Raw genomic sequence first — 25,662 nt, forward strand, 5'->3', positions numbered from 1 at the left:
TAAATGGAATTATAAATTAAAAATGTTCTAAAAAATATCCACAAGAATGTCAATATACATGTGTAAAAATACAAAACCACAGTACTTTACAAATATTCATCAAGTCAAGCAACAAACAGTAGACTATAATAAAGATTTCTTTGAACATAGAACTTATGAACCTAAAACTAGTTATAAAAAGTCTGATCGATTAGAGCATACCTTTTGATTATGTTTGGAGTGAATGGAGGTTGAGACAGTCCACACGTAGGGAGGCATACTAGAGGTGTTGCCTAACAACAACATTAAAACGTTAATGACAGATCTTAATTGGAATATAAGGAAGGAAGGAAGCATACCTTGTGTAGGGCAATCAGTCATTTGTTTACTACCTTATATGAATGGAAAAACTTTGAAATTAGAGGTGGAAGAAGGAAACAAAAACATTGCAACAGCCAAACCACACATATGAGAATGTAAATCGGTTTAAGAAAAAGTTGAACAAAGAAAGAAAGAGTAAGAAAGTTGGGAATAGGGGTGTACCAACACCGTGTATCAGAGGAGGTTCTGGAGAATTCTAAAAAATATAAGGAGGAAGTTGGGTATAAATAGAAGATAAAATAAGGGTGGTTGGTGGGAGAGTTTGGTGCACTTAAGTGCATCTAACCTCAATAAGCTCAAATAGTAGCTTCATTGAACCCATAAGAAAGAGAGTTAGCTTAAACATAAATAAAGTAAGTAATGGTCAGATCAATATTAATTGGGTGGTTGAATTAAATACAACATAATATCTCACATGTAAATGGACATAAGAATAAAGATTAGAGGGCCTTTGGATTTGGTATAACTCTTTCATTGGAACAAATCCAACTCCAAACAAACAAAATAAACAGTTGCAACATTTGTAAAACTGAAGTTCAATTTCAATGTATGAAAACTAAATTTAGTTGAATACTGAAGACATTTTCAATGGAACAAAAAATAGCCATTGATGAGATGAAAAATACCAAACAAATTGACTATGTATGAAGGAAGAAATTACAAAACAGTCCACAAAACAGAAGGAGAAACAAATATGCAATAATTTGAAACGAAAACAAGAAAGCAAAGTTTTTAATCTAATTACTGAAATAAGTAAAATCGAATATGAAATTGTACTAAAAAATTAGGAAAAAAGATAGAAAACAAACCTATTGTAGGGTGGATTGAACCCTCCACCAAGCTCCAATAACATGGTCAGTATCCCTTACCAAGAATTTACTCGTCGTCCAATTTTGATGGAAAAGCAGAAAAAAGGTCAAGGGAAGGACACATGATTTATTATTGAAGCGACAAGAGAAGATATGGGAAAAAAAGTAGGGAAGATAGAGACGAAATAGAAGAAGAAAGAATAGAGACAAAGAAGTAAATAGAATAGAAATGGGAAAAAAATAACAGAGATTTGGTTGTAATAACATAACAGAAGTGAAAACAAGTTATAAGATGTTGGGATTGGCATCCTAATTCCCCCATAGTCTCGTAGTTTGTAAACAGTTTGTACACATTGTTATTAATAAAATAAATGTTATTTTATTTGCATTTACTCATATCCAATAAACTAAGATCCGTGGTTTTTTCAGGTAAACTTAAGCATGTATGTGAGACATACAAGTGGATCATGCCTTAAGTAATAACCTAAAAGGTTTCTAGTATAAGGATAAATGAGGGATACCTTATTCTGGTGACACTACGGATACGACCCCCTTTGTAGATGGTTACAAGTATTGTAACATGCTACAAATGGTATGATCCTGACCATTCATATGGAGACATTTGAGTGGGGGTGTCCTATACAAAGAGTTTGTATAAGATCGGACCACGAGATGATTAGTCTCTTTATATAACGCCGTTGATAATTGAGACTTACATATCACTAAAACGACCATAGGTGACTAACCTTAATCCTGAGTGTTTTGGGAACTCTTGTCTATGAAGGCGATCCTTTGATTAGTGTGGGTGAGAGTGGTCAGATTGCCAATTCAACAAGCCTACTTTTTTTAGGATTTGTCTGATTGGGGAGTTGGAAACTCAGTTATATAAGACGGAATTCACTTTTTCCCCGAAGCAGGGGTAAGTAGTTAGCTTGCTCCCTTAAGGGCTGATTCCGGGTCTTGAACATAGTGGCCACATCCTCTCTTTGGAAGAGAGGACCTAGTCATAGTAGGACTATGACTTATTGTTCATTAGAGGGATCAGTGGTACTTAAAGAGTTAGATGTAACTACAGGGGCAAAATGGTAAATTGGTTTAAACTGTACTTACGAGCGATTTGTGAAGGATTATCGCACTGTTGATTCGTTAATATGGACACAGAAATATATCTGTAGTGAGAAAAGTGCAGCTGTCGGTCTTTAGTGGAGTGCTCGACAGTTAACGAATGGTGGATCTCGTGACTAAAGAGTTTAGTCAGTTATTCACGTACCGTTGGAGTTTTAAGCTACAGGTTCATAAGGTCCCCTTGGTAGCTTAATGAGTTCAAGTTGAGAATAAGATTTTGGGGTTAGTTTGAAACATTCAAATTAACAAGAGGAAATTCAATTATATGTGATATAATTGGTGTAATGTATGAGATACATTAAGTGGAGGAATTAATGTAAATATAATTTACATTAAGTACCATAAAATAGAAAAAGAACTATAGTCTATATGTTCCATGAGAAGAAATATTAAAACTATAGGTTATAAATATAATATGATAAGTTGGTTATCATATTTACTTATAATATATTAATTATATGATAATTAATTTATTTTTCTCTAATAATTGATTGAATGGGAGGTTATTGGAAGTTTTATGGTAACTGTGAGATAAAAGGAAAATTATTTTCCTAAATTTGAGAGTTGCTTCATTCAGAAAGTTCTCACGGAGACAAGCTATCAAGTGAAAGAGTTTCACTAAGCGATAGTGTTGACAAAGACTAAACGATCGTGTAGAGTTGACTATACGATAGTCACTCAGCTAATAATAACTACATGATCAAGTAGCAAAGTCTATGCAATAGGCTTCAGTTTACTAAACGATCGAGCACATCGTCTATGCGATAGACTAGTTTTTTATCTCCCACTTGCTCGATCGTTTACTCGATTGTAGACCTCCAGTCTCTTCCTTAAGCCAAGATCATACAGAACCCACAACTCCTGGATTCTCACACCGAGGTAACCATTGTGGTGGTATCCTTACTCAGTTCGTGAATCGAGTTGGACTCGATTGGGTTCGAGGAGCTGTTAGCTGTGTTCGTTGTTCGTGCTGTTGGTGTTTCTGTTCGTTACGTTCGAGTGTTACTGTGGACGCATTGTATTCTGAGCGAGGGATTCTTGAAGAATGGTTCTTCAAAAATATACATCCTCTATCCCTTGTATCATCGTATAGCATGTTGTAATTTCTATGGTTGCATAACCTGTTAGTTTCTGTTTGAGACTGTAATTATTTGTGTTCAATCTGAATGGAATTTGGAACGATCTTTCCGCTGCTCATGAAAATTCTCTGGTTTGATTTCCTTCATAAGAGACGAAGAATAAACACATATAATGATCAAAATAAATAGTACATACACGAAGAAGAAGAAGATATTAGCAAGAGAAAAAATAATAGGGCAAATATAATTGATAACTGGCAATTACGACAATTTTAAACATCTCTATGTTATGGAGGGAACTCGTTGCTAACGACTGTAGTGTTGGGGTTAATGCCCTAAAGTCTCGTGTCCTATAGTTTGTAAACAGTTTGTACGAACACTTGTGATGTATAATATATGATATTTTACTTCACTTCTTGATTTTGCTTAGTTGAATGTTTTATTTGCTTTACCACAACCAATAAACCTAAAATCCCTGGTTATCTTTATGTAACTTAAGCATGTATGTGGTGACATACAAGTGAATCATGTCTTAAGCGATAACCAAACTGGTTAGTAGTATATGGATATAGGAGGGAAACCTTATCCCGGTAATGCTATGGATGTGGCCCGCTTTGTGGAATAGTTATAAGTGTTGTAACTTGTCACAAATGGTCTGATCCTGATCATTCGTATAGGGGGCATGCGAGCGTTGGCGTCTTAGTACAAGACCTGACCACGAAGTGTTAATGTCTCGTTATATAACATCGTTCATGATAGAGACTTCACTTAACTAGGATGACATAAGTAACATGACCTCAATCCTGAATGAGTTGGGAACTCTTGCCATTGAGGGCGGTCCTTTAATTTGTATGGATGCGAGTGGCCAGTTCGCCGACTCCAACCTACCACTTTGGGGTTTCGTCTGATTTGAGAGTTGGGAACTCAGCTACACAAGATGGAATTCATTCCTTTCCCAAAGTAGGGGCAAGTAGATAGATAGCTCCCTTAAGGGCTGATTCCAGGGCTTGAACGATGTTGCGCCACACACCTTCTCTTGGCCCAAGAGATATTCACACATAGTTGGACTATGTTGTATTATTCATTAGAGGTATTAGCGGTACTTAAGAAGTGAGATGTAACTACAGGAGAAAAACGGTAAATTGGCCCAGCTGTACTTACGAGCATCTGTGAAGGTCATCGTACTCATGATTGGTTATATCCGATGGACACAAAAATATATATGTGGTAAGAACAGTTCAGTTGTCGGTCTTTAGTGGAATGTCTGGCAGTTAACAAATGGTGGATCTCGTGGCTCAAGGAATTTAGTAAGCTATTCACGTACCGTTGAAGCCTTCAGCCACTAGGTCCATAAAGTCCCCTTGGTAGCTTGGATAAAGTTGAGAATCAGATTTTGGATCAGTTTCAAATGTTTAATTGACAAGAGGGAGTCGATTATATATGATATAAATTGAACTGGTTAATTATATAATGATATAATTGACTAAATGTATGAGATACATTACTTTGGAGAATTGGATATAAATATGTTTTATATCAAATAGAGGAGAAAATACTATAGTAGATATATGGTGATTATTATCTATTAGGGTTAAGAATATAATATGATTATATTCATTATTTAATTAATTAGGCGGTTATGAGATAATTGGCCGAGTATTTCTCCGGAATCGTGCGAAAGTGAGAAGATCAAATTCAGTTCTTGTAACTGAAGAATAAAATGAAAATTGTTTTCATTTTTGATACATGAAAAAGAATGCAAGAAAATCACTCACGGTGTGAATTTATACGATCGCTTAGTGTTGAGGGCCTATGCGATAGCGCCCATCGTCCTAAACGATGGCACACCCGCACTAAACGATCGCCCGGGATTTCTAAACGATCACTTACCTTTTCTAAATGATCGCTTAGTGCGCTGAGCAGACCTAAACGATCACTTACCTTTTGCTAAATGATCGCTTAGCAAAACCTACACGATCTTATACCTTTTTCTAAACGTCAAGCACCCGACTATACGATACTCTTCTCTCACTTGCTTGTACGTTCTACGCGATCGCTTTTCCTCCTTCCCTCTACCAATTCCATCAAAGTCCATCCTTTGGATTCTCACTCCGAGAATACCAAGGGCTTCGAGTGGTGGTGTCGCCCCCAGCTGCTGTTAATTCGTGCGATGCCGATTGTGTAGACGACTGTGGTACTGGTAGGCAACTGTTTGTTGGACGATAAGAAGCGTAGAGGAGTTCACTTTCGTTGGACTGAGTTTGATTGAAGAAAGTATTCAACTGGTACGTTTCTCTCAGTCTTTTGTATATTATCTGTTAAAGCATGCCTGTAATTAGTGTTATAATGCATATCTATTTGTTAGAATGTATGTGTGGTAATTATGTCACAATGAAATCGGAAAGATCCGCTTTCGCTCATGGATACTCTTGTTTAAGGGTTCCTTCACTTAACACATATAAGTTATTTTCCAGATATGCTGAACAGATCTCAACTCCATCTTTATGAATAAACACTTTATTCAATTGAAAATTAAGAGTATATTTACACTGTATCAAACATTTTACAGAAATTAAGTTCCTTTTCAACTCAGGAACTACATAAACATTATTTAACCAACCTTTAGCTGCCGCTAGGATCTAATCCCCTGAAAAGAAAAACAAACATGATTAGTGGCGCCGGAGTCAATAATCCAGGCAGAATCATCATTCTCCACTAAACAAGTTTCCAAAACTAGTAAATCATATTGGCCGCCTTATTCTCCTTCAACCAGTGAGGACAATTCCTCTCCCAGTGCTCGTCCTGGTTGCAGTGGAAACACTTTCCCTTGTCAACTGACGCCAGACACCTACCCTTCCCCTTCCCCTTCCCCTTCCCCTTACCACCTATCTTCTTCTTCCACTTAGTAGTGTTAGAAGTAGAAGGTGCAGACTTTGTTCCTGAGGTTGAACCTCTATGGAACGTCTTTGAAGATGAAGCAACATTTATCTCACCTCCTCTCTTTTAATTACTTTTTAGCAAGGATTGGAAAGTCTACAACTCGTTGAGGAGAGTTGTAAGGGTATAGTCGACTTTATTAAGAATCACATTGCTAACAAAGTGCAGGAAGCTATCCGACAACGAATGCAGGTTAATGCTAATCTGGCTGCCCTCATCGATCCGAGACCCATTCATCTCCACCACATTGAAGTGGACCATCATGTTAAGCACGTGTTCATGAACATAGGTGCCTTCCTCCATTTTGGAGTTGAAGATGCATTGAAGGGCCTCGTGCTTAAGCTATCCAGACAGTTGTCCAAACATTCCTCGCAAGGACTCTATAATCTCACGCGTTGAAACCATAGGCTCATGCTTCTTGGCTAAAATGTTGTTAAGACTGGCCAAGATATAGGCTCGGGCCTTCTCATTCGCCCGTGTCTAACGCTCATAGGCCTCAAGAACATTTCGAGCGGCGTTAGGAGGTGGAATAGGAGAACACTCCTCCATAAGGTTGAACATGAGATCATCGATGATCAAAATTTTTGTGATTGTATGTTTCCAACTAGCATAACTCTCACTAGTCAGTTTATTGGCACTAAGTAGAGCTAATGTAGCGGTGGCCATATTAACGTTGCTAAAAACAGAACAAACTTAATAAGTCTATGCAATACCACATTTTAACACCAATTTTAGTTTTAGCAAAATAGTTTCCAAGTACCCTAAGTGAAAAAGACTTCTATTTCGCAATGATGCCCCAGCGAGGCAGGACAAACGTCACCGTTCATATCTACTAGATCTACAAAAAGATAGTCATACAAAGAAAATCGAAGAAGAGAAACGCAAAGTTCAACAAGAAAATGCAAATATAGAATGAAATCAGGAGAATACAACTCATACAAGCCAGAGGAAAAAATAAGAGATGAGATGAAAGAAGACGAACCGAACGGCAAAAGAAGGGAGAAGATGAGAAGAGAGAGAGAAACAAGTGAGTAAAGGGGAGAGTAATGAAAATGCATGATGAAAACGAGTCGAAATGTTGGAGAGTAAATGATGGGTTATTAAACTCACCGTTTTCTTTTAATCAGCCAAACAAACACCGGGTGGGGCTTTTCTAACTCTCTCAATCTTTCAAACGCCCCTGAAGTGTTTTTTATCTTTCAAAAATTATTCACTGCTCCATATGCTTTGCTAAAGCAGTGGCTTTGTTTGACTTCTTCAAATCTTTGCCAGCGTCAACCTATGTGATCAAATAAAGCTTTAAAATCCCATATGCTTTTCTATCTCTATAATGCTTACACATCAATTTCTTTGAATTTTCCCAGTGTATTCCCCAATTGTACACACATAACTTTGCTCCTCCTTTTTTGAATCTTCAAAAGCCTTTGTCAACTTCTCTTTTGTTTTTTTTGGCCTGTTTCTATCTGAACTTTATAGTGATTGATATCTATTCTGGTTTTGTATCATTGTTCTACAAGGGAACATAAGATGAATCACTGACAAGTAATTTGGTTGTCAAGATACTTCACAGTAATAATTGAAGTTACAAATTGCAAGGTGGGCCATTGAATTGATGGGCATTAATTATGAGTTACGGGTCGAGGTTATCGCCAAGAAATATAATTGCAAGGTGGGGCTTTGGCAAACAATCATCTCTTTCCTTTTGGTAGTTCATAATACACAAAATTGACAAAAGATTAAATTACTTATTGAAAAGTCATTTTTAAAGTGTTTTGAAAAGCCTAAATTATTTATTGAAATAAAAACCAACCTATTTAGATTGACTAAAGAAAAAAAAACATTTTTTAAAAAAAAACAAATCATTTTTATATGTTAGTTTAAATATTAACTTAGAAACTTTGTTTGTTTTCTGATTGTATTCCATGCTTAACACCTTTAAGAGTGGACTCATAGTGCAAAGACATTTATTTCTACAGAGCTTGAATTTTATTGTCATAAAGAGATGTTGACATGGTTTCTCCGCCAGTGCCAATAGAGATGGAAACATTATTATTATTATATTATTTATTTTAAGAAACAAACGTATGGTTCAAAATATTGTTCTACTAATTATAGATTGTTTGTTAAGTAGTTCTCCAATTATGAATTAGGTTTTACTTAAGTCGGTGCGCGAGCGAAATTACATTGTTTAAGTTTAAATCAATACTTAAAAGGAATCGGTCATTTATTTTCAATGTAAGAACATGAACAAGTTGAACCAAAAATACATGAATAGGTAAAATTCATATTGTGATACTAGTTGATTGAGCAACATAACTTTGCTGCCTACTAAATTCTTTTCATAAATAGGAGAGGGGAATACAAAGAGAGATAGAGAGAGGAAAATACTCTAAAACAGGAAGTTTAATTCTTACGGTTCACTTAGAAGAGTAAATAGTAAGCTTATCGATCTGACATTTTCATTAGGTCTTATGGCACAACAAATAAAGAAAGAGATCGGACAATGTAATTCAACATTTTCTTATGAATAATATTTCCTGTTCCTCGCCTTTCGGTTACTCGAGTAGTAGGTAGCCTTAATATTTTGTTTGATCATTACAAATATAGAACAGATTTATAATAGCAAATACGGGTATAAATTTTAACCAAAACACTAATTGCTTGGTCGAATTTCATACTCACCAAGTTGTTAAATATAATAGAAGGAAAAGAACACAAGAGTAATGACAATTAATTGCTTTCAAGATCTTAGGTGTAGTAGAAGAGACTCCTCACACATAACTGTCTATTAACGACTTCCTCATTTCTTCAACAATGGAACTTGGTTGAGCCTCTCTCAATTTGAAAACGCTCTCGATGACTGATAACTCAGTGGCAGTGGTATCCGAACCACAAAATGCAGTCCAGTCATTTGCTGTCAATCCAGCAGCAATCACTTCACTTCCACGATTCACGGTTCCAGCAACTAAAGGGACCTGAAGAAGGGTTGACAGCTCGTCCAAATCTTCAACAGATGTGTGTGGATGAACCTGCCAAATATTTGCATAATTCCAACTTTGAGGGAATTGTTTTACATGAAGTTAAAGGTAAGTTCAAATATGGAGACTAGACTTGGTTGAGGAGCCGGGAAGGTGAATATTACCAAGCCACCCCTATTTGTGAAGCTACAGTAGCTTCCCACCAGAACATTGCCCGCTACTGTCTGCCTAAAGACCTCTACTCCAAGAACATCAGCAATAAGCTCTTCAGTTTCCTGATCAATGAGAGAAGAACTTGATTCTTTTAGAAGAAAAGGAGGAATGGATGACATAACTAAAGCAGTCTCAAGTTCCAAAAGTATAATTTGAAAGAATACATTTTATAAGAAGACTCAAAGCAATAGAGTCCATATTATGTACCATGTCTTGTCTTTATTTGGATGTGTGTTCAACATTGACACTCAGTTCATAAATTACCTACACTGCTCAAAAGAAGTTATTGCGTTTGAGGCAGGGACGAGCTCTTTCATGAACATTTTCTAGAAACCAGGATATTAAAGAGATATGAAATGTCCAGATTGAAATGAGAGAACACTGTTCAAGAGATTGCAAGCTAAACAATCTGATGGTGATGCAGAAAGTGACATTAGAAACATAATGTGAAGTAGGAAGGATAAGTGAAAAAAAATACCCGATCAAGATCAGTATGTGTGAGAGCAACATGATCATTACAAGCAATTGTATTCCCCAGAGCAGACAGTCTCTCTTGTATACGTTGAACAACAACTTGGTCAGGTAGGCTATTCCTCAAGTGCTGGAGTTCTTCAAAACATAAAAAATAGGAACATAATGTCAACTAAATAATTTGGCCATACACATCATCACCAAATAACATAAACTAAAGAACATCTAGAAGAATTTCATGCAAATCGGAACAGAGTACAAACTTTATTTTCATGATGCGTCCTCACTAAAGGAACTTGTATAAACACACGTTTAATAATGGAAATGCTTAAAGTTTCAGGCATCATGTGCAGGACATGAATTGATTATTGCACAGTGATGTAGTTGATATATTCATAAACTTCATAAACATTTGTGTAATGAATTTCTCATCCTTTTTCATTAAAAAAAAAAAAAAAAAAAAATACATGCATATTTCTCATCATTACTGCCAGTCTGCCCACCAAGATATTAATACTTCTAAGATTATTTTTTTTTATAATAGGAAATAGTAACATTTCATTGATGAGATAAAAATTACAAAAGAGGAGAATCTATCCAATGGATTACAAAAAAAAAAAAAGAAAAAAAAAACACACTTCACCAATTGGTCATGAGATTACATAAAAGGAAGTAGTGGAAAACAGAACAACCAATGTGTTGATCTAAAAAAGTTGACAAGCTTATCAATTTGGTAGTAACAGCTAGGATTACCTAAGAAATGTTTAGGCTTCATCAACACCATAAAATAGAGATACAGAATTTAATAATTCAAACTCACAATGCAATCATAAATGACAATAATCCGAGACTCTTGATCAAGGTGGCAAAGGTGGTAACCATTTACAATTGTATTGTGTAAATGGGTAGCGTCAGACATCACGAGTACAAAAAAATAGATCAAATGACCATCTAATCTAGTCAAAATTTTAAGGCATATTGTTTTTAATTCCATTAGCCTCCGATTCAATACTCCAAGTTATTCAAATAGATGTGGTGCTGCAGTTATATACCCCAACTATTAAATTAAAAGTGTGATATGGCAAGATAGAAAAGAAGCTTGCCTTGGTCAGTAGTGGTGTGTGGTACAAGAAGCCCATTTTTGTTTCCTACAGTATGAAATAAAAACAATAAACAATGTTATCGAAACATGAACATAAAGAAGTTTGGGCCTCACATCATTGATGGGTACCCTTCTCTTAAAAGATGAAGCAAATAATGAAAAAGAAAATGCAAGTGAGTTTTACAAACCAGCACATAGACGACCAATAATGCGAGTGCCATCAATAGATGCTTTAACAACCGGAATGACACCACCTAATTCAGTTTCAAAGGTACTAAACATAAAAAAAAAAAAAAAAAAAAAAAAAAAAAAAAAATTAAAATTAAAATTTGTGAAAAATTGATTCCAGAGGAACACAGTCAGTAAACAGGAAAAGGAAAAAGAAAAAACCTGTAGAAATTCTCAGAGCCACCAATTGCAACCAAGCAGTAAGCATTAGTGAGCTTGGAGAAAACCCCAATTTCACATGAATTCTCAAACATAAGCCCTAAAGAAGCATACAAAGAATATGCTTAAAAAGGCATATAATAAAAGTGGGCGAGGAAGAAAACAGAAAAAACAGGAAACTCACTGGTCGCCATGATTAGCAGAGGATAAACCTTGAAGACTCGAAGAAGTCCCTTGCGATTGCAGTTTGCAATGCAACCGCCGAAGTTTGAATCCTCAATTGTTCTTTGGAACCCTTAATTTTTCTATTATGATTATTATTATTGATATAATGCAAATTTGAGTGGGCACCACGGCAGAAACGAGCCCAAGTTGGCCACTTGAAATTGGTTCGGTGGACTTCAACAACGACACCGTTTTGCTGTTTCTTTCGGATCAAGTAATTCTTTTCACAGTCCACTTTTGTTTTATTTTTTTTTTCCAAAAGAATATATATCTTTTTTGACAATTTTATTTCTATATTTGATTCTAGATTTTTTAAATGCTACCGATCTTTTAGGTTTTGAGTTTGATTTCAATTTAGTCCTTAAATTTTACTATGTAATAGTTTTATCCTTGAAATTTAACTTTTATTTCAACTTGGTCTCTAAGATTCAAGATTTACGTTTTTTTAACTTGATTTTTCACTTAAGCCTCACTTTTATTTTATAGTGTTAATGTTTATTAATTAATTTAATTTATATATATACACACACTTGGTTAAGTTTCACTATTTTTTTATTACTATTAAAATTAATTCAAATAATTGTTTTAAATGATAAAAGTGCAAGAAATAATTTTAAATAAAACAAAATATCATTGTCTATTGATGATAAACAAACATTTTACTCTATTTGTGAATTAATTGGTTGATTTTACTATATTTGAAAACTGCCCAATTAATTTTAGAAATTCACTTCAAAATTATTGTAAATTAATTAATTGACATACAACTGAAAGTGAGCATTTAACAAATAATCAATTTTAAAAATATAAATAACATGAGGACCAAATTGAAACAAAATTCAAAACTGAAAGATTAAAAGAAACCTAAGGTCAAGACCCAAAACCTAAAAACTTGAAAAGTATTTTAATCAAAATTAATAAAAACAAAATTCCTTCTAATATTTGAAAATACAAAACCAAATGACTTTTTCAAGTCGATCACTATAATTTGGTTAAACCTCATGTCAAAATACTCTTGGGTTTAACTTTACTTATTTATTAATATTATTGTTCTCATTTCAAAATATACATGTTCTCGTCATATATATCTTTAGATCCAATTAAACAATTTTATTTGTAGATTTACTTCCAGAAATTCCACATTTCTTGTTAATTCACCTAATATGTGTAATTTTAGCCGAACTACTTTAAAATATTATAGCCGAACTTAAAAAATATTTAAATCAGCAAACAGGTTAAACTTTTTATTATTAATATTAAGTCCAAATTAGTGATATTTGTTATATTGCACCAATTTTTTTTAATACCTCAGATCAACGATATAATCAGAATGTCATTTAAACTTGTCAACATGTCAACCAAGATTAAAAAAAAAATGTTATTAAGTAAATAAATAGTTTACAAGATATTGTCGTCCCCCCCTAGCTCAAAATATGAACAGTACTAACATTACAAGAGCCAAAACAAACAAATTATATCCTCAAACCAAAAAATCATAAAAGTTTGAATCCTCTCTCATATGTGAAAGCTAAAAATAAATCAATATATTTAAATTGTTTCGCTAACGATTTCTTTCTTTTGATAAATTTAGAACCCCGTTAAGGGCTGCACTAAGAACTCTTCAAAACATGATAAATTATTCAGAGCATAAATAACTGAAGCTAAACGAAACGTGAATTTGAAGATTTAAAGTAGCCAAAACAAGAGGAAGACCCTATTTCATTCCAAGCCATATACGCTCATTTTACCCATATACATTCTCATGAATATAAAAAAGAAAAACTAATTCAACATAGCTGACACAAAATAGAGAAAGAAAAGAAAAACGCCAATGGAAAACTTTGAAATCACAATTCTTTACTTGTGAAAGAACAAAACTCGCTTTCTTCCTTTTCTTCTCTCGCTAGCCTGCAAAGCACAGTAGAACTTAATCAAATTCGCAAGATAAAGGCGAACACAAGGATAACGTTGCTCAAAACAAAGCAGCATAAAAATTAAGCTTGGGAAAATACATTGTTGCCATTTTGCAATGCTAGTACCTCAGTTCAGAGTAATCAAGGAAATTCCATACTCCCAAGCTTGGTAACTTAAATTACTCTAAGGCCATTATGATTAAAGCCTGACTAAACTACATTGGCAACAAACTGATATTCCGATCTTGTTTATGGAGATTAAGCAGACTAAAATTACATTAGTGGTAAACTGAAAACTCCTAGTGCAGGGCACGGTGATGTCAGTTGATTGGATAATATCCCTAAATATAATTACAAAAGAAAAGAAATATCCCTAATATCCTCGTCATTTCCCTTCCTTTAAGACTCTCAATGTAGTTCTCTCTTCTCACAGCTCCCTAAGAATGATCAACCTCGAGTAAATCCTAACCGTTTTATCGTTGTTGCGCTAATAAAAAATGAAATAAAGCTCTCATAGCAAAGGAATTCAGACTACAAAGATCCCACTCCATATCTTCTTGGAGGACATAAGTAGGGCCAATAAGTTCTCTACAATCTATACTTGTAATCAAAGGTAGCACAAACACACCGACTTTCCTGGGTAAGAACAGTCCTGCCTCACATCAGTCATCTATCAAAAGGACATATAGTTTTGCAGCATCACTGTAATACCTAAGTTTAGGAGAGGGGTACATGAACGAACTAAGATCATGTACGAATGTGATGGGATCTAGCACATGAAAGTATGACTAATAAAAGACTTAAAAGAATTGAAAACTACTACCTATACTAACAAAGAGCATATTCTTTTTCAGTGGCTCGATCGTAAGAACTCCAAAATTGAACATGCTTAGCTTGGAGCTATTCTACGTTGGATGACTTATTGGAAATTTTCCTAGAAAATATGTGAGTGAAAACAAAGCATGCAGAAAGAACCCATGTTGGTTTGTGCCGATAGTCTTCACTCTTAGAAGCATTTTAAGAAAAGTAGATAGTGTTGCAGTAGAATGCCAGGACCATTAGGTACTGAATCCGGATTCCAGATCCTGATTCGAATCTTGGGCTTTGAGGCATTACAACCACAAACTTTATGAGCATGTCCTTGGGACCACAATTTTACTATGTTCATAAGGGTGCCATCATTTCTCCAAGGGATAGAAGCATTTGTATAATGTGAAATTGTGAAAGGACCAGCCAGCCTATATTTAGTGAGTTGGTTTATCCTAGACTGAGCTTTCCAATATTGCTAGCTACATAAGCTCAACACTGAAGTCACATAAACCCAGAATCTTGAAATCTAACTTTTCTGCTACATTATCAGTCACAAGCAGTAACCGATACAAATTATACAAAATCAGGTTTATGTTAGACGACCCTTCAAATTTTTGTTGCCCCAACCCTCTCCAGTAGACTGACTTCTCACCATCCCAATCTTCTAGCTCAATTTTTTCCTCTGGCAATATATGGCTAGCAATCTCTCAAGGAAGGATTAACTTCAGGCTCAGTGAATTAATGGAGAAAATAAATAAGCAATTTTTTTTAAGTAGAAAGCACCCAACAGTTTGGAAAAAATACCAAGAAATAGAAATTCTTTTCATCCATAGCAAGATTATCTTGAGAAAAATGCAGTTTTTACCCCCAACTTTGGCAAAGTGAGTCAAGTTTTGCTACAATTTTAATTTCATTAGACTGGACATAGACCCGGTTAAGTGTTGCAACTTACTCTTAAAAACTAGGTAAAAAATTTCTATTACTCAAACCATTTCGAATAATAATAAGAGTAATAAATAAATAAATGCACAAAATTGATATTTTGATAGATCTCCAACAACTCACCAATTTCACCATTTTTTAATTAAAAGAAAAAACACACCACCTGGTCCTAGTGTCACCTCCCTTTGGTCTCATCAATGATGCCCTTTGTTCTTGTAATTCATTAAACACGTTATAAAAATTACATTCAAACAGAAGCCCTAACAAAAGGTAAAAGTTGCAACTGGTGCATGGTCCAATTCATTGAAATTGGAAGTTAAGGGGGAAAAATGAACCCACCTTGTAAAGTTTAAGGGTACAAATTAAAATTTCCTCCTCTTTTTCCTTCAGTACCATTATAATAGGGAGATTATTAGATTTACATATCCTCGGAAGAGCAAGAGTAAAAGGGCATGCTCATGATTGGGCAGTGGGATAGGTGGACGCATTCATATGAATGACAGTGGGAATTACATGAAGAGGGTAGATCCATGTGTGAGGCACTGTAACTAACAAAAGCAATATGAAAGTATAGAACACTAACTAGAGAAATATCAAAATATAGAACGGATACAAAAAATTGAATTGCAGAGAAGCTAAGATAAGGATCTTGGCTTTTTCTGGAGAAACTCAACCCTGAACTAAAGTAAGAAAGGACCGTGTCAAACGAAGGCTAAATATCATCGTAGAAGGAAGAGACAATCTAGGCTCTCTACAAACTAGACTAAAAGGTGTCAATAGCTCTTCGACTAGGACTAGTTTTTCAGGCTTGATTGCATATGAGGAAAGTTGATTCAGGGTAGAGGACAGAGAGAGCTATTGATCTTCCTTGGTCAAGCAAAATATTCAATCATCTTTCGGTGAAAGGAATGTTCAGTTTATTTATTTATTTATTTTAAAAAAACTCATTTCTGTAGTCCTGAATTTTTTAATTAATTAATTTATTTAATTGGACATATATATTAAATAATATATATTTCTAGAGTTAAATCTTTTATATACTTCCACAGATATTAATACTTCCAAAGTGACCCCTTATAGTAAAAGATCTCTCCTACGAAAGGAAAATAAAACAGAAGTTACATCCCATTCTTTTTAAGCAAAGAATTGGAGACAAAATATGAGAAGACATACCCTTAGAATAAATAATCTCAAGGTTAGCACAATCGTATCTCTGCAGCTACAAAATAAAAATAAATAAATAAATCACTGCAGACAATGCAATCGAAAAAATTACAATATAAAGACAAATTACATTCTATAATCAGACTCAGAACTTGATCTAATGCAAGCAAAATAATACCTTCCCAAACTACACCTGTAAATTGTCAATATATGAACTAAAATCTAAGAAGTATTACTTTTTCGATCAAACGGAATTTTTAACTGATTTAATAAGAATTATACATAAGTTTTTATCAACTCCCAGAAGCTGACCAAAAAAAAAAAAAAAAAAAAGAACTCAACTAGAATTAATCATATCAGGCTACTTCTTGAAGAATAAATGTGTTCATATCTTTTTATCAGACTCGAGAAATCTGATATTAACTAATCCTGATACAACGCTCCAACAATTTCTGCTATGACCCAAATTAAAAATATTATGAATATATTCCTACTTTTCCCAACAAAAAACACACCAAGAGGAATTGGGTCTTCTGCATTCTATCTGTAGTATTCAAAGTACACTGGCGCACAAGAAAATTATAACAAAGTATCTTCTGAGAATCAACTTAGTGGAAAATGTCCAGTATATCCTAGTCTCCACACCCTTTTACAGGCTCATGCATCAAGAACTGTCCGGTTACAATATGATGCAATTCAGTAGAATTAAATTCTCCCTTTGCAAGCATCAAACCTTTGCATCTAATATCATGACCATCAACAAATATAAGGTTCTTATCAAGTTTAGAATTTGCCATTGGGGAATTCGATTTGTGTATTTATAATACACGTCAGTTTACATTTATCACAAAAACATTTATGTGCAGTTGCACATATATGGAGTAATGATCATGAAAATAGCATATGCAAGACTCCACTTCTAAAGAAACTCGCCAACTTAAAATTTGTTCCTTAAACATCGATGCAAAATTCTTTTCCCACGCTTTCCAAGGAAACCAATTAATTTGTGAGTGAAACTTTCTAATTTCAATTATTTACTAAGCCACTCACAGACACATATATAATGGTTAGTAGACCTCATTAAAGAAGGAAATAACCTAACCTTACTAAGGAAGGAAATAATCCAACCTAAATTAAATCTTCAAATAACACAAAATAAAAGAGAAGATAATTTCCGAAAAAGATAATTACAAGACCACCCTAACGTTCATAAGTTACAACAAATTACAACAGTGAGAAAATCCATTCCATTCCTTACTCACCAGCTAATATCAGCAGAATTGTTGTCCACTCGCAAGTGATGCTCAACATTATTAGAGCCAGTTATTGTAAATTCAGAAGGATTTCCGAATGGAATTGAAACCTACATGGATGAAAATATAAATAAATGTTTATATGGGAAAGAATGACCAATGTGAAGAAGTATATTCTTTTGAGATCAGAAATAAATATATGGACTAAAAGTAACTACAAAGAGGTAAGAAAGATTAAGTGACAACCCTATCACAAGGCAGGAAACCTACCCATATGAAAAATAATAAAATCAAAATCTCTTGATGGCAAAAGCTAAAAATAAATAAATTGAAGTATACGGCTGAAAACTCCCAGTCAAGAGTATAGTGAACAACACGATTGGTAAACTTTCAGTTCCATCCAAATGCAAATAAAAAGGGTCAGGAAATGATGATTCACTAATCCTGTGTGACAACTGCTCTAAAGCCACACTACCATTCCACCAACTCTCTTACTGTAATCTATTAGATGCCATTATACAAGGATACAGGATTACTTCATCAGAATAGTTTTCGACAACTGAAGATGGCTTAGCTTTTCTCTATGGTATATCAAAAATAGAGGAAACCACAGAAACCGTACAATTGTATTTGGAGAAAACTTTTCTGTGATGACATCACCACTAGACCCACTACATTTTATGCTGTATCCTTCCCTTTTGATGGACAGTGTAGCTCCTTCCCATATATCAAGATATCCAGCCTGCCATGGAGTAAAAATAAAGAAAGTTATCAGGTCAGTTAAGATTCTATTAGTCTTGAAAAGGAAACAATTTTTTTTCATTAAAGAAATGAAAAGAGACTAATGCTCAAAATACAAGGAAACCAAAAGAAAAGAAAATAAAACAAGTGAAAGAACAAATACATCATAAGTATTAAGCTCATGCACGAGTGCGAGTAGGCATGTATCTACAAACACAAATAAGACAAGCAAGCACAGTAAATAAAATCATGTCCTCATACCGACATGGATACTTTATATGATGCATGACCACTATAAAGAGTCTTCTCTATCTGGTTCTGCATTTCGGGATCTGTTGAGACGAAAGGAACAGTAAGTTACAGTAATTGGTACTAAAAGGACACTTATGAGTTATTACAAGAATCATCGGAGGTTCTTAACAACCTTTATTTTCATAAAAAGAACAAAATTAATAGTTGCAAAAGAGGGGGAAAAAGACAAATTTAATGATAGAAAAGATAATACAGAACTTATTGTAACTTTTTACACATCACTGAAAAGTTCAGTTTCTATATGTACATACTCACGGAACAACCAATAATAAAAAGAAGATACATATATAGAACTCTTTAATTAGAACAAGCATGTGCTGGTAAGAACTCCAGTGCACCAAGAAAGCTTCCAGTAGAGACAGTCTAATTTTTTCTTCTAGAAGAAACAGAGGAGACAATCTAATTAATTGACTTATGCTAGGAGTACAAGTGGAGGCATGTTGGTGTTGAAGTATAAATATAATTAAATTTACCGTAAGTCCATAACCTATCAGCTGAAGTTTTTGGGTTGATTTACGTTTTAACATGGTTTTAAAGCAAGAGGTCCTGTGTTTGAACCTCTGTAATGTCATTTCCTTCTTAGTTAATATTAAATTCCACTTGTTTTCATCTTCTACAAATTTCTAAGGTCATAAGTGAGGAAGAATATTAAAAAATTGATATAATTAAATTGAGCATAACCTATCAACTGAAGCTTTTAGGTTGACGGGTGATTTAACCATCAATAATAGCATAACTGCTATTACTAGATAAAACAGTAAGCATTGAGTGGTTATAAATAGGGTAAGTTCTTAGAACTCGGGGTCATCATGTGCGTATTTCTTTTTTCCCTGGGGGCCTGCTAAGGTCTCTGGAAGGGTTTCACATCTTCAATGAGAAGTCCTGGTTCCTCTTCTTTTCATAAAAAAACACATGGACACCTAACCAAGATTAACTCAAAACCTTGAAACTATCTTAAAATCACTCTCCAATTTTCAAACACCACTTGTAAAATATACAAAATTTATGTCTAGAATATCGTCGTGGATTTTTTTTATTGTAAAAATAAACAAATAAATGAATTATAGAATATATCCAGATCTAAAGTCACAAACTTACCACAAGTAATCTTTCGGTGGTCATTGGCAAAAACCTTTACAAGCTCTCCCTGCAATGGCAAAGAATGCAAGATATAAATACAACCAAGGGTAAATAGCAGGCAGACTCCAACTTGGCTCCCTGACCTGTGAGGTTTCTTCCTTACTATTCAATATTCAGATAGGATAATAAGCCAAACACAGGGGGAACGAGCTTGATTACACAGCAAAATGAGAGAACTACGCAACACTACAGCCAACTAAGAGGGCTGCTCTCTCCATAGTGAACTAATGTTCATACACAAAACACAAGATAACTAACCCTAGCCAAAACAAAGGTATAAATACTGACATTCTCCTGCAACAAGTACAATGCGGGACCACAGCCAACTACCCCTCTGTCTGGGGTGCAAACCCCTTTTCACCCCTCCTATAAATGCTCTTAATGGTTGGCCTAGCATTGCCCCCGTTCAGAAGAATCACCTTGTCCTCAAGGTGGAAATCCAGGAATTGCTAATGGAATAACGCATGGGACTCCTAAGTAGCTTCATGATCAGCCTGCCCCTTCCACTCTACAAGGCATTCCCACTCCTGTTCAGCCTCACTCCAGCGCATCTGTGACAATCTGCTCAGCTCCAAGACCCATTCTAATTCATCATTCAAAAGGGAGAGATCTTGTTGCATGATGTGGTGATTGCCGATTACCTTCTTCAACTGAGAGACATGGAAGACCAAGTGGATTTGGGTCGTGGACGGAAGATCCAATAAATAAGCGAGCCCTCCCACACAGCCCATGACACGGAAAGGACCAAAAAATTTGGGGGCCAGTTTCTCACGACGTTTCTTAGCCAAGGATTTCTGGCGGTAGAGCCGGATGTTCAAATAAACTCTCCTATATCAAAAACCACATCGCGGTGCTAGGCATCAGGAAATATGACATTCATGATGAGAGATTCGAAGGTGGTGATCAAGGGAGACCCGACACTAGCCCGGATGAAAATCTCTCTTAAGATGTTAGCCAAGACGTGGCACCTAGAAGACCAAGGATTTTTGGTTGACTTTCGAGCCCTAGGGATCTCATGAGAGGACCAAGAGTTAGAAGTCACAGAGACCATAGCGGAACTCCAACCAGAGCTCGACCAGTTACAACGGGAGTTTGATGATGTGTTCAATATGCCAGATGGGTCACCTCCTGCGCGACAAATAGATCATCGCATTCAGCTGAAAACAAATATGGACCCGATCAACGTAAGACCCTACCGCTACCCGCATGCGTAAAAGACAGAAATTGAAAGATTGATAATGATATGATGACTTTGGGGATTAGACGATTGAGCATTAGTCCATTTTCCAGCCCAATGATCATAGTGAAGAAGAAAGATGTGACTTGGCATTTCTGTGTGGACTACTGGGCGTTGAATCACGCCATACTGCCAGACAAGTTCCTTATTCCAATGATTGATGAGCTATTACACGAGCTTAATGGTGCACCGGTTTTCTCGAAAATAGACTTAAAATCGGGTTACCATCAGATAAGGGTGTAGCAAAAGGAGATGGGAAACGAGTATGAGTTTCTAGTCATGTCGTTTGGGTTGACCAATGCAACGGCAATGTTTCAGGCACTAATGAACCAGGTTTTTTGCCCCTACCTTCGTAAATTCTTACTCGTTTTCTTTGATGACATTCTTGTATAGAATTGATATGGCCATGCATTTGGAACACCTAACAGTGGTTTTTTGGCTCCTTCATGAGCATTGCCTGTATGCTAATAAAAAGAAATGCCAATTTGTGAAAGACTAGATTGAGTATCTGGTCATTGGGTGTTGGCCAGAGGGGTCGAAGCAAATGAGGAAAAAATTTGTGCCATGGTGCAATAGCCCATTCCCATAACGTGAAGGAACTAAGGACTTTCTAGACCTGACCGGTTATTACAAATGTTGTGTGACGAACTACAGGGCTATTGCCACACCGTGACGAGGTTGACAAAAAAAATGGGTTGCCTAGTCCGATGAGGCCACCCACGCATTTGAATCATTGACACTCCATACCTTCCATGATTCGGTTATTGGGAGACACTCAGGGTACTTGGGAACATACAAACAACCATCTGCTGAATTGTATTGGGATGGAATGAAATCGGATGTGAAGAAGTATGTAGCAGAGTGCACAATTTGTCAAAAGAATAAAACATAAGATAACTAACCCTAGCCAAAACAAAGGTATAAATACCAACATTCCCAACAACAAGTACAACGCAGGACCACAGCCAACTACCCCTCTGTCTAACCCCTTTACCCCTCCTATAAATGATCTTAATGGGTGGCCTAACATGACCACACTCATCTATCTCATCAGCTTAGGCTATGCAAATGAAATACAATTTTATTCCATTTAGAATGAACTTAATGGCAAATTTACAGTGAAAGAAACGTCTATAAAACAACATTTTGTGTTAACAATAAATTCATATATTTTGTGTCAATAAATTCATATGAATTTTCTAGAGGAACACAAGATCTGTAGGCCCCCGCCCACAATTACGGACTGGTTGGATCCTATCACGACACGGAAGTTGAGGTTCCTTCATACCCATAGAATGAACTCAAGAACTAACATCCAAGTGACTGCCCAAACCCAGGAGTCATAGAGGGACATGAATGTGGATTGGACAATGTTTTCTAAAAAAAAAAGGGAAACAAGATGTGATGAAAAAGAAACTAATGCTCAAAGTACAAATGAAGAAACAAACATAATACGAATGAGGATTAAACAATGTACTTTGGTAATTTGTGTTTTTAGTGCAATAGTTAGAAACTAATTGGTAAACCAGATACCTTTTTCCTTTGTTTGGGGGTATCTTTAAATCATGCTTTCATTTATTTTATTTATTTATTATTAGTATTAGTATTAGTATCATTGATAAGAAACAAATTTCATTGAGGTATGAAATCAAGGTTTCATTTAGAATAAATAAAAGAATACAAAATGATACACAAAAACATCACCCAAACACGGAGCAAAAACAACACCTAAAGATCTAACAAAATAAAATGGCTCAGATACAGCACCTTGCGCCTTCTGTTATCCAAAGGCTGGACCTCAATAGCCAGATAGGTGTCAACATCATCCGCAGTAACACGATAGTTTGGTTGCTTCGCCCCTATTATAATCATTTAAAGCAGCATAAGATTTATTAAAGAGGGGTGGGCGGTGAGGAACAAAATGTAATACACACATTAGAAGTGATACCTTCAATGTAATTTACAGATCCATCTTCCAAATGGCGTACCCACTACATTTTGAAAACAAGGACCATTACTTACAAAACAATAGTTAAATAGCTCAGCAATAATTCTTGAAGTTTGCAGCGTCATACGTTTTAAGGGTTTTGACATTCCTAAATTGGAAAGTAACAGAAGAACATCCAGGAGCATATTGAAAAATGTCATGCATGGGTAAAGAGAAAAGGTAGAACTATTTTTGTCTTTGGACTAGACCACTTGAGCATTTTGACTGGTTGGATTCATTTAAAAGCATAAGTGTAAATGAACTTGAACGTGAAAGAATAGTAACCCGTTGGAGAATAGTCGTTCACTCTCTGGAAATTCAGAAAATCCTCAAACCCTAAAAGGTTAAAAATAGAATGCTTCCCAATTTTAACAAATTTCATTAAAATAATAACTGTAAATGAACTTGAAAGTTTCACACCATAAAGAAGCATGAATCTAAACTAGATCAACTCTTCATACCACTCTAAATATTTCCTTTCAAAGACTCTTGGATTGCTTTTATTCAACATGTCCCACACCAAAGCTTTTATAGCATTAACACATGAAATCTTTGCTCTACATTAAGTTTTACACCACAAGAAACTGGAAAATAATTTTCTCCGACATTTATTAAAATCCACATTCCATAGAACTACTGAATGGTCTGAATATCTCATTCCAAAATGGAGACGGAGCAAAGTTACGCATCCAATGAGTTACTAACATAAGTAACTATTCATTTTAGTGTAAGCATCAGACTTCCAGATACAAAGAGCAAAAGCAGATTAAAAAAGGTAGAAAATTGGGCTAATGAAAATGGACCTCAAAGTTACAGCTAGTTGTTCCATTAATTGAGTATCCACATGCTTGGAGATCTTGTCCTGGAAAGGCTTCGCCAGATATTTGAAGGGCCTCAATAGCAGGTAATGGATCATCATCTAAAGCCAAAAGTGAACCCCGTTAAATAAGAACTATTACTGGCACGCTAACAACAAGGACAGAAAAATTATATTTGCCTTCAGAAAATGAAGGTGAAGGTTCCTCGAGAACTGGAGGCAGAATTGGAGAATGAGAAGAGCTTGGCTCATCAAAAGCGGCAGGAGGAGGGGATTGCCCAGAACTCCAGTTGGTGATAGTTTCTCTCTCTGTTTGGTGGACCACATCCTGGTCATCAATCTCACTATTGCTTACAGGTTCACGGAATGTCACCTGTTTGTTTGTTCCTTCACTGTTTGAACCAAGTAGAGTATCAGAAGTAAGTTTTGGAGGAAATATCAAGAAGATCACGGGGAACATAAGCAATGAAAAGACATGTTTTTCTTTGGGTAAAAGAAACATATCATTGATAAATGAAAATGCATGTTATTAATAGTAACAAAGCGTACAACAATGTTTGATTCACTATTAGCTGCCAACTGTTAGGTTGGAAAAGATTAAGAGAGTTCTACTTGTTATACTGCAACTTGATTCAAGCTTTTAAAAGGTTTCATCATTCTTCATAATATTTCTATGCTCTCAACTTCTTCCCATTTTATGTATCAGTATCCTTACCAACCCATGAACAGTTCATTGAAACTAATAGCTTCTTTAAAGCAGCATTACACCTAACAACATTACCAACAACAATATCAAAATATCATTCCCATAATAGATTTCTCCCTGACAGACGTTTCCAAGGACTTCCAAGTCTTCTCGAAGTGAACAATATAATAGATTTAGGAGAACGTTTGCTCCCATGCTAACAATCTCAACACAAACAAAAAGGAGAACATTTTCTCTCGGGCTTCATTACTGATAAACAACATGAAAAGTAAATAGATTTACAAGATTGGAGACTTGGAGTGCTGAAGACAAACGAAAGTAGGCATCATTAAATGTGGCATGTGCTTTCATGAAAAATAAGACTTAAAATAACGTACACTACAATACAATTTTTAGAATTTTCCAAACCCAGACGTCAAATAAAGACATTAAACAGTACCAATCAAAAAAATAATGTAAGAACTTTGGATTTTGGAAGCAATTTCCTTATCATCCACGAAAGTAGCATTTACTTCTTCTTCTAACTTCACATCTTGATCTGGTCTAGTCCCTTCAACTTCCATTTTCATCAGATGTCCCCGACCAGAAGTTTAGTCCCCCTCCAACTTCATCTAAAAGAACCTCATTGACTTCTTTAAAAGAATTGATTCCATGAACTTCGGGGCAAAGCAAAATCACCCTCATGACTTATTTAAGACTTTAACAGGGGTGAGAAATCTCAGCGGAATTCAATCAGCATCTCCCCAACAACCCTCCAACCTCTTTTCTAAGACCCGGTTGAAATTGGAACCAAAATAACATTCCTAACACCTTCGTAAAAAGAAGAAATTTCTGAATATCAACCGAACTTACTGGACTTTTTATGAACTCAAGGAATTCTACGTCCCCTCTCAACTGATTGAAGAAACTACCATTCAAAAGACTGGGTTGATTAAAAGAATGCTCCAACAAGGG

The 25,662-nt window shown here is 35.3% G+C and overlaps 2 protein-coding genes across 4 annotated transcripts in view; both read right to left on the reverse strand.

Annotated features, from left to right (window-relative positions):
• Nucleotides 1-8,809: 8,809 nt before the first annotated feature.
• Nucleotides 8,810-11,806, reverse strand: LOC120087578 (eukaryotic translation initiation factor 6-2). Its single transcript, XM_039044394.1, has 7 exons — nucleotides 11,646-11,806; nucleotides 11,465-11,561; nucleotides 11,263-11,348; nucleotides 11,076-11,120; nucleotides 9,980-10,110; nucleotides 9,453-9,563; nucleotides 8,810-9,339 (listed from the first exon to the last, which is right to left on the reverse strand). Exons 1-7 carry the CDS (start codon nucleotides 11,653-11,655, stop codon nucleotides 9,082-9,084), a joined length of 738 nt encoding a protein of 245 aa, XP_038900322.1. The 5' UTR covers nucleotides 11,656-11,806; the 3' UTR covers nucleotides 8,810-9,081.
• A 1,425-nt stretch (nucleotides 11,807-13,231) lies between these two features.
• Nucleotides 13,232-25,662, reverse strand: part of LOC120087880 — a 33,940-nt gene continuing 21,509 nt past the window's right edge. For all 3 annotated transcript variants that reach the window (XM_039044881.1, XM_039044882.1, XM_039044880.1), the window contains exons 12-21: nucleotides 24,183-24,394; nucleotides 23,989-24,104; nucleotides 23,147-23,189; nucleotides 22,966-23,057; nucleotides 19,920-19,968; nucleotides 18,771-18,841; nucleotides 18,391-18,510; nucleotides 17,778-17,878; nucleotides 16,525-16,570; nucleotides 13,232-13,594 (exon numbers count right to left, since the gene is read on the reverse strand). In XM_039044881.1, the coding sequence (XP_038900809.1) occupies nucleotides 13,544-13,594; nucleotides 16,525-16,570; nucleotides 17,778-17,878; nucleotides 18,391-18,510; nucleotides 18,771-18,841; nucleotides 19,920-19,968; nucleotides 22,966-23,057; nucleotides 23,147-23,189; nucleotides 23,989-24,104; nucleotides 24,183-24,394 (901 nt within the window). In that variant the 3' untranslated portion in view covers nucleotides 13,232-13,543. The remainder of the gene's footprint in view (nucleotides 13,595-16,524; nucleotides 16,571-17,777; nucleotides 17,879-18,390; nucleotides 18,511-18,770; nucleotides 18,842-19,919; nucleotides 19,969-22,965; nucleotides 23,058-23,146; nucleotides 23,190-23,988; nucleotides 24,105-24,182; nucleotides 24,395-25,662) is intronic.

Source organism: Benincasa hispida, chromosome 10 (genome assembly GCF_009727055.1).
Source record: "Benincasa hispida cultivar B227 chromosome 10, ASM972705v1, whole genome shotgun sequence".
Lineage (NCBI taxonomy): Eukaryota > Viridiplantae > Streptophyta > Magnoliopsida > Cucurbitales > Cucurbitaceae > Benincasa > Benincasa hispida.

Bases quoted from the DNA above. Each gene is read 5' to 3' on its own strand.
- LOC120087578 (XM_039044394.1), bottom strand. The intron at 10,111-11,075 runs GCAAGCTTCTTT...TATGTTTTGAAG, and splicing joins ACACACCACTACTGACCAAG to AACTCCAGCACTTGAGGAAT. The intron at 9,564-9,979 runs GTATTTTTTTTC...CTCATTGATCAG, and splicing joins CACATACTGATCTTGATCGG to GAAACTGAAGAGCTTATTGC.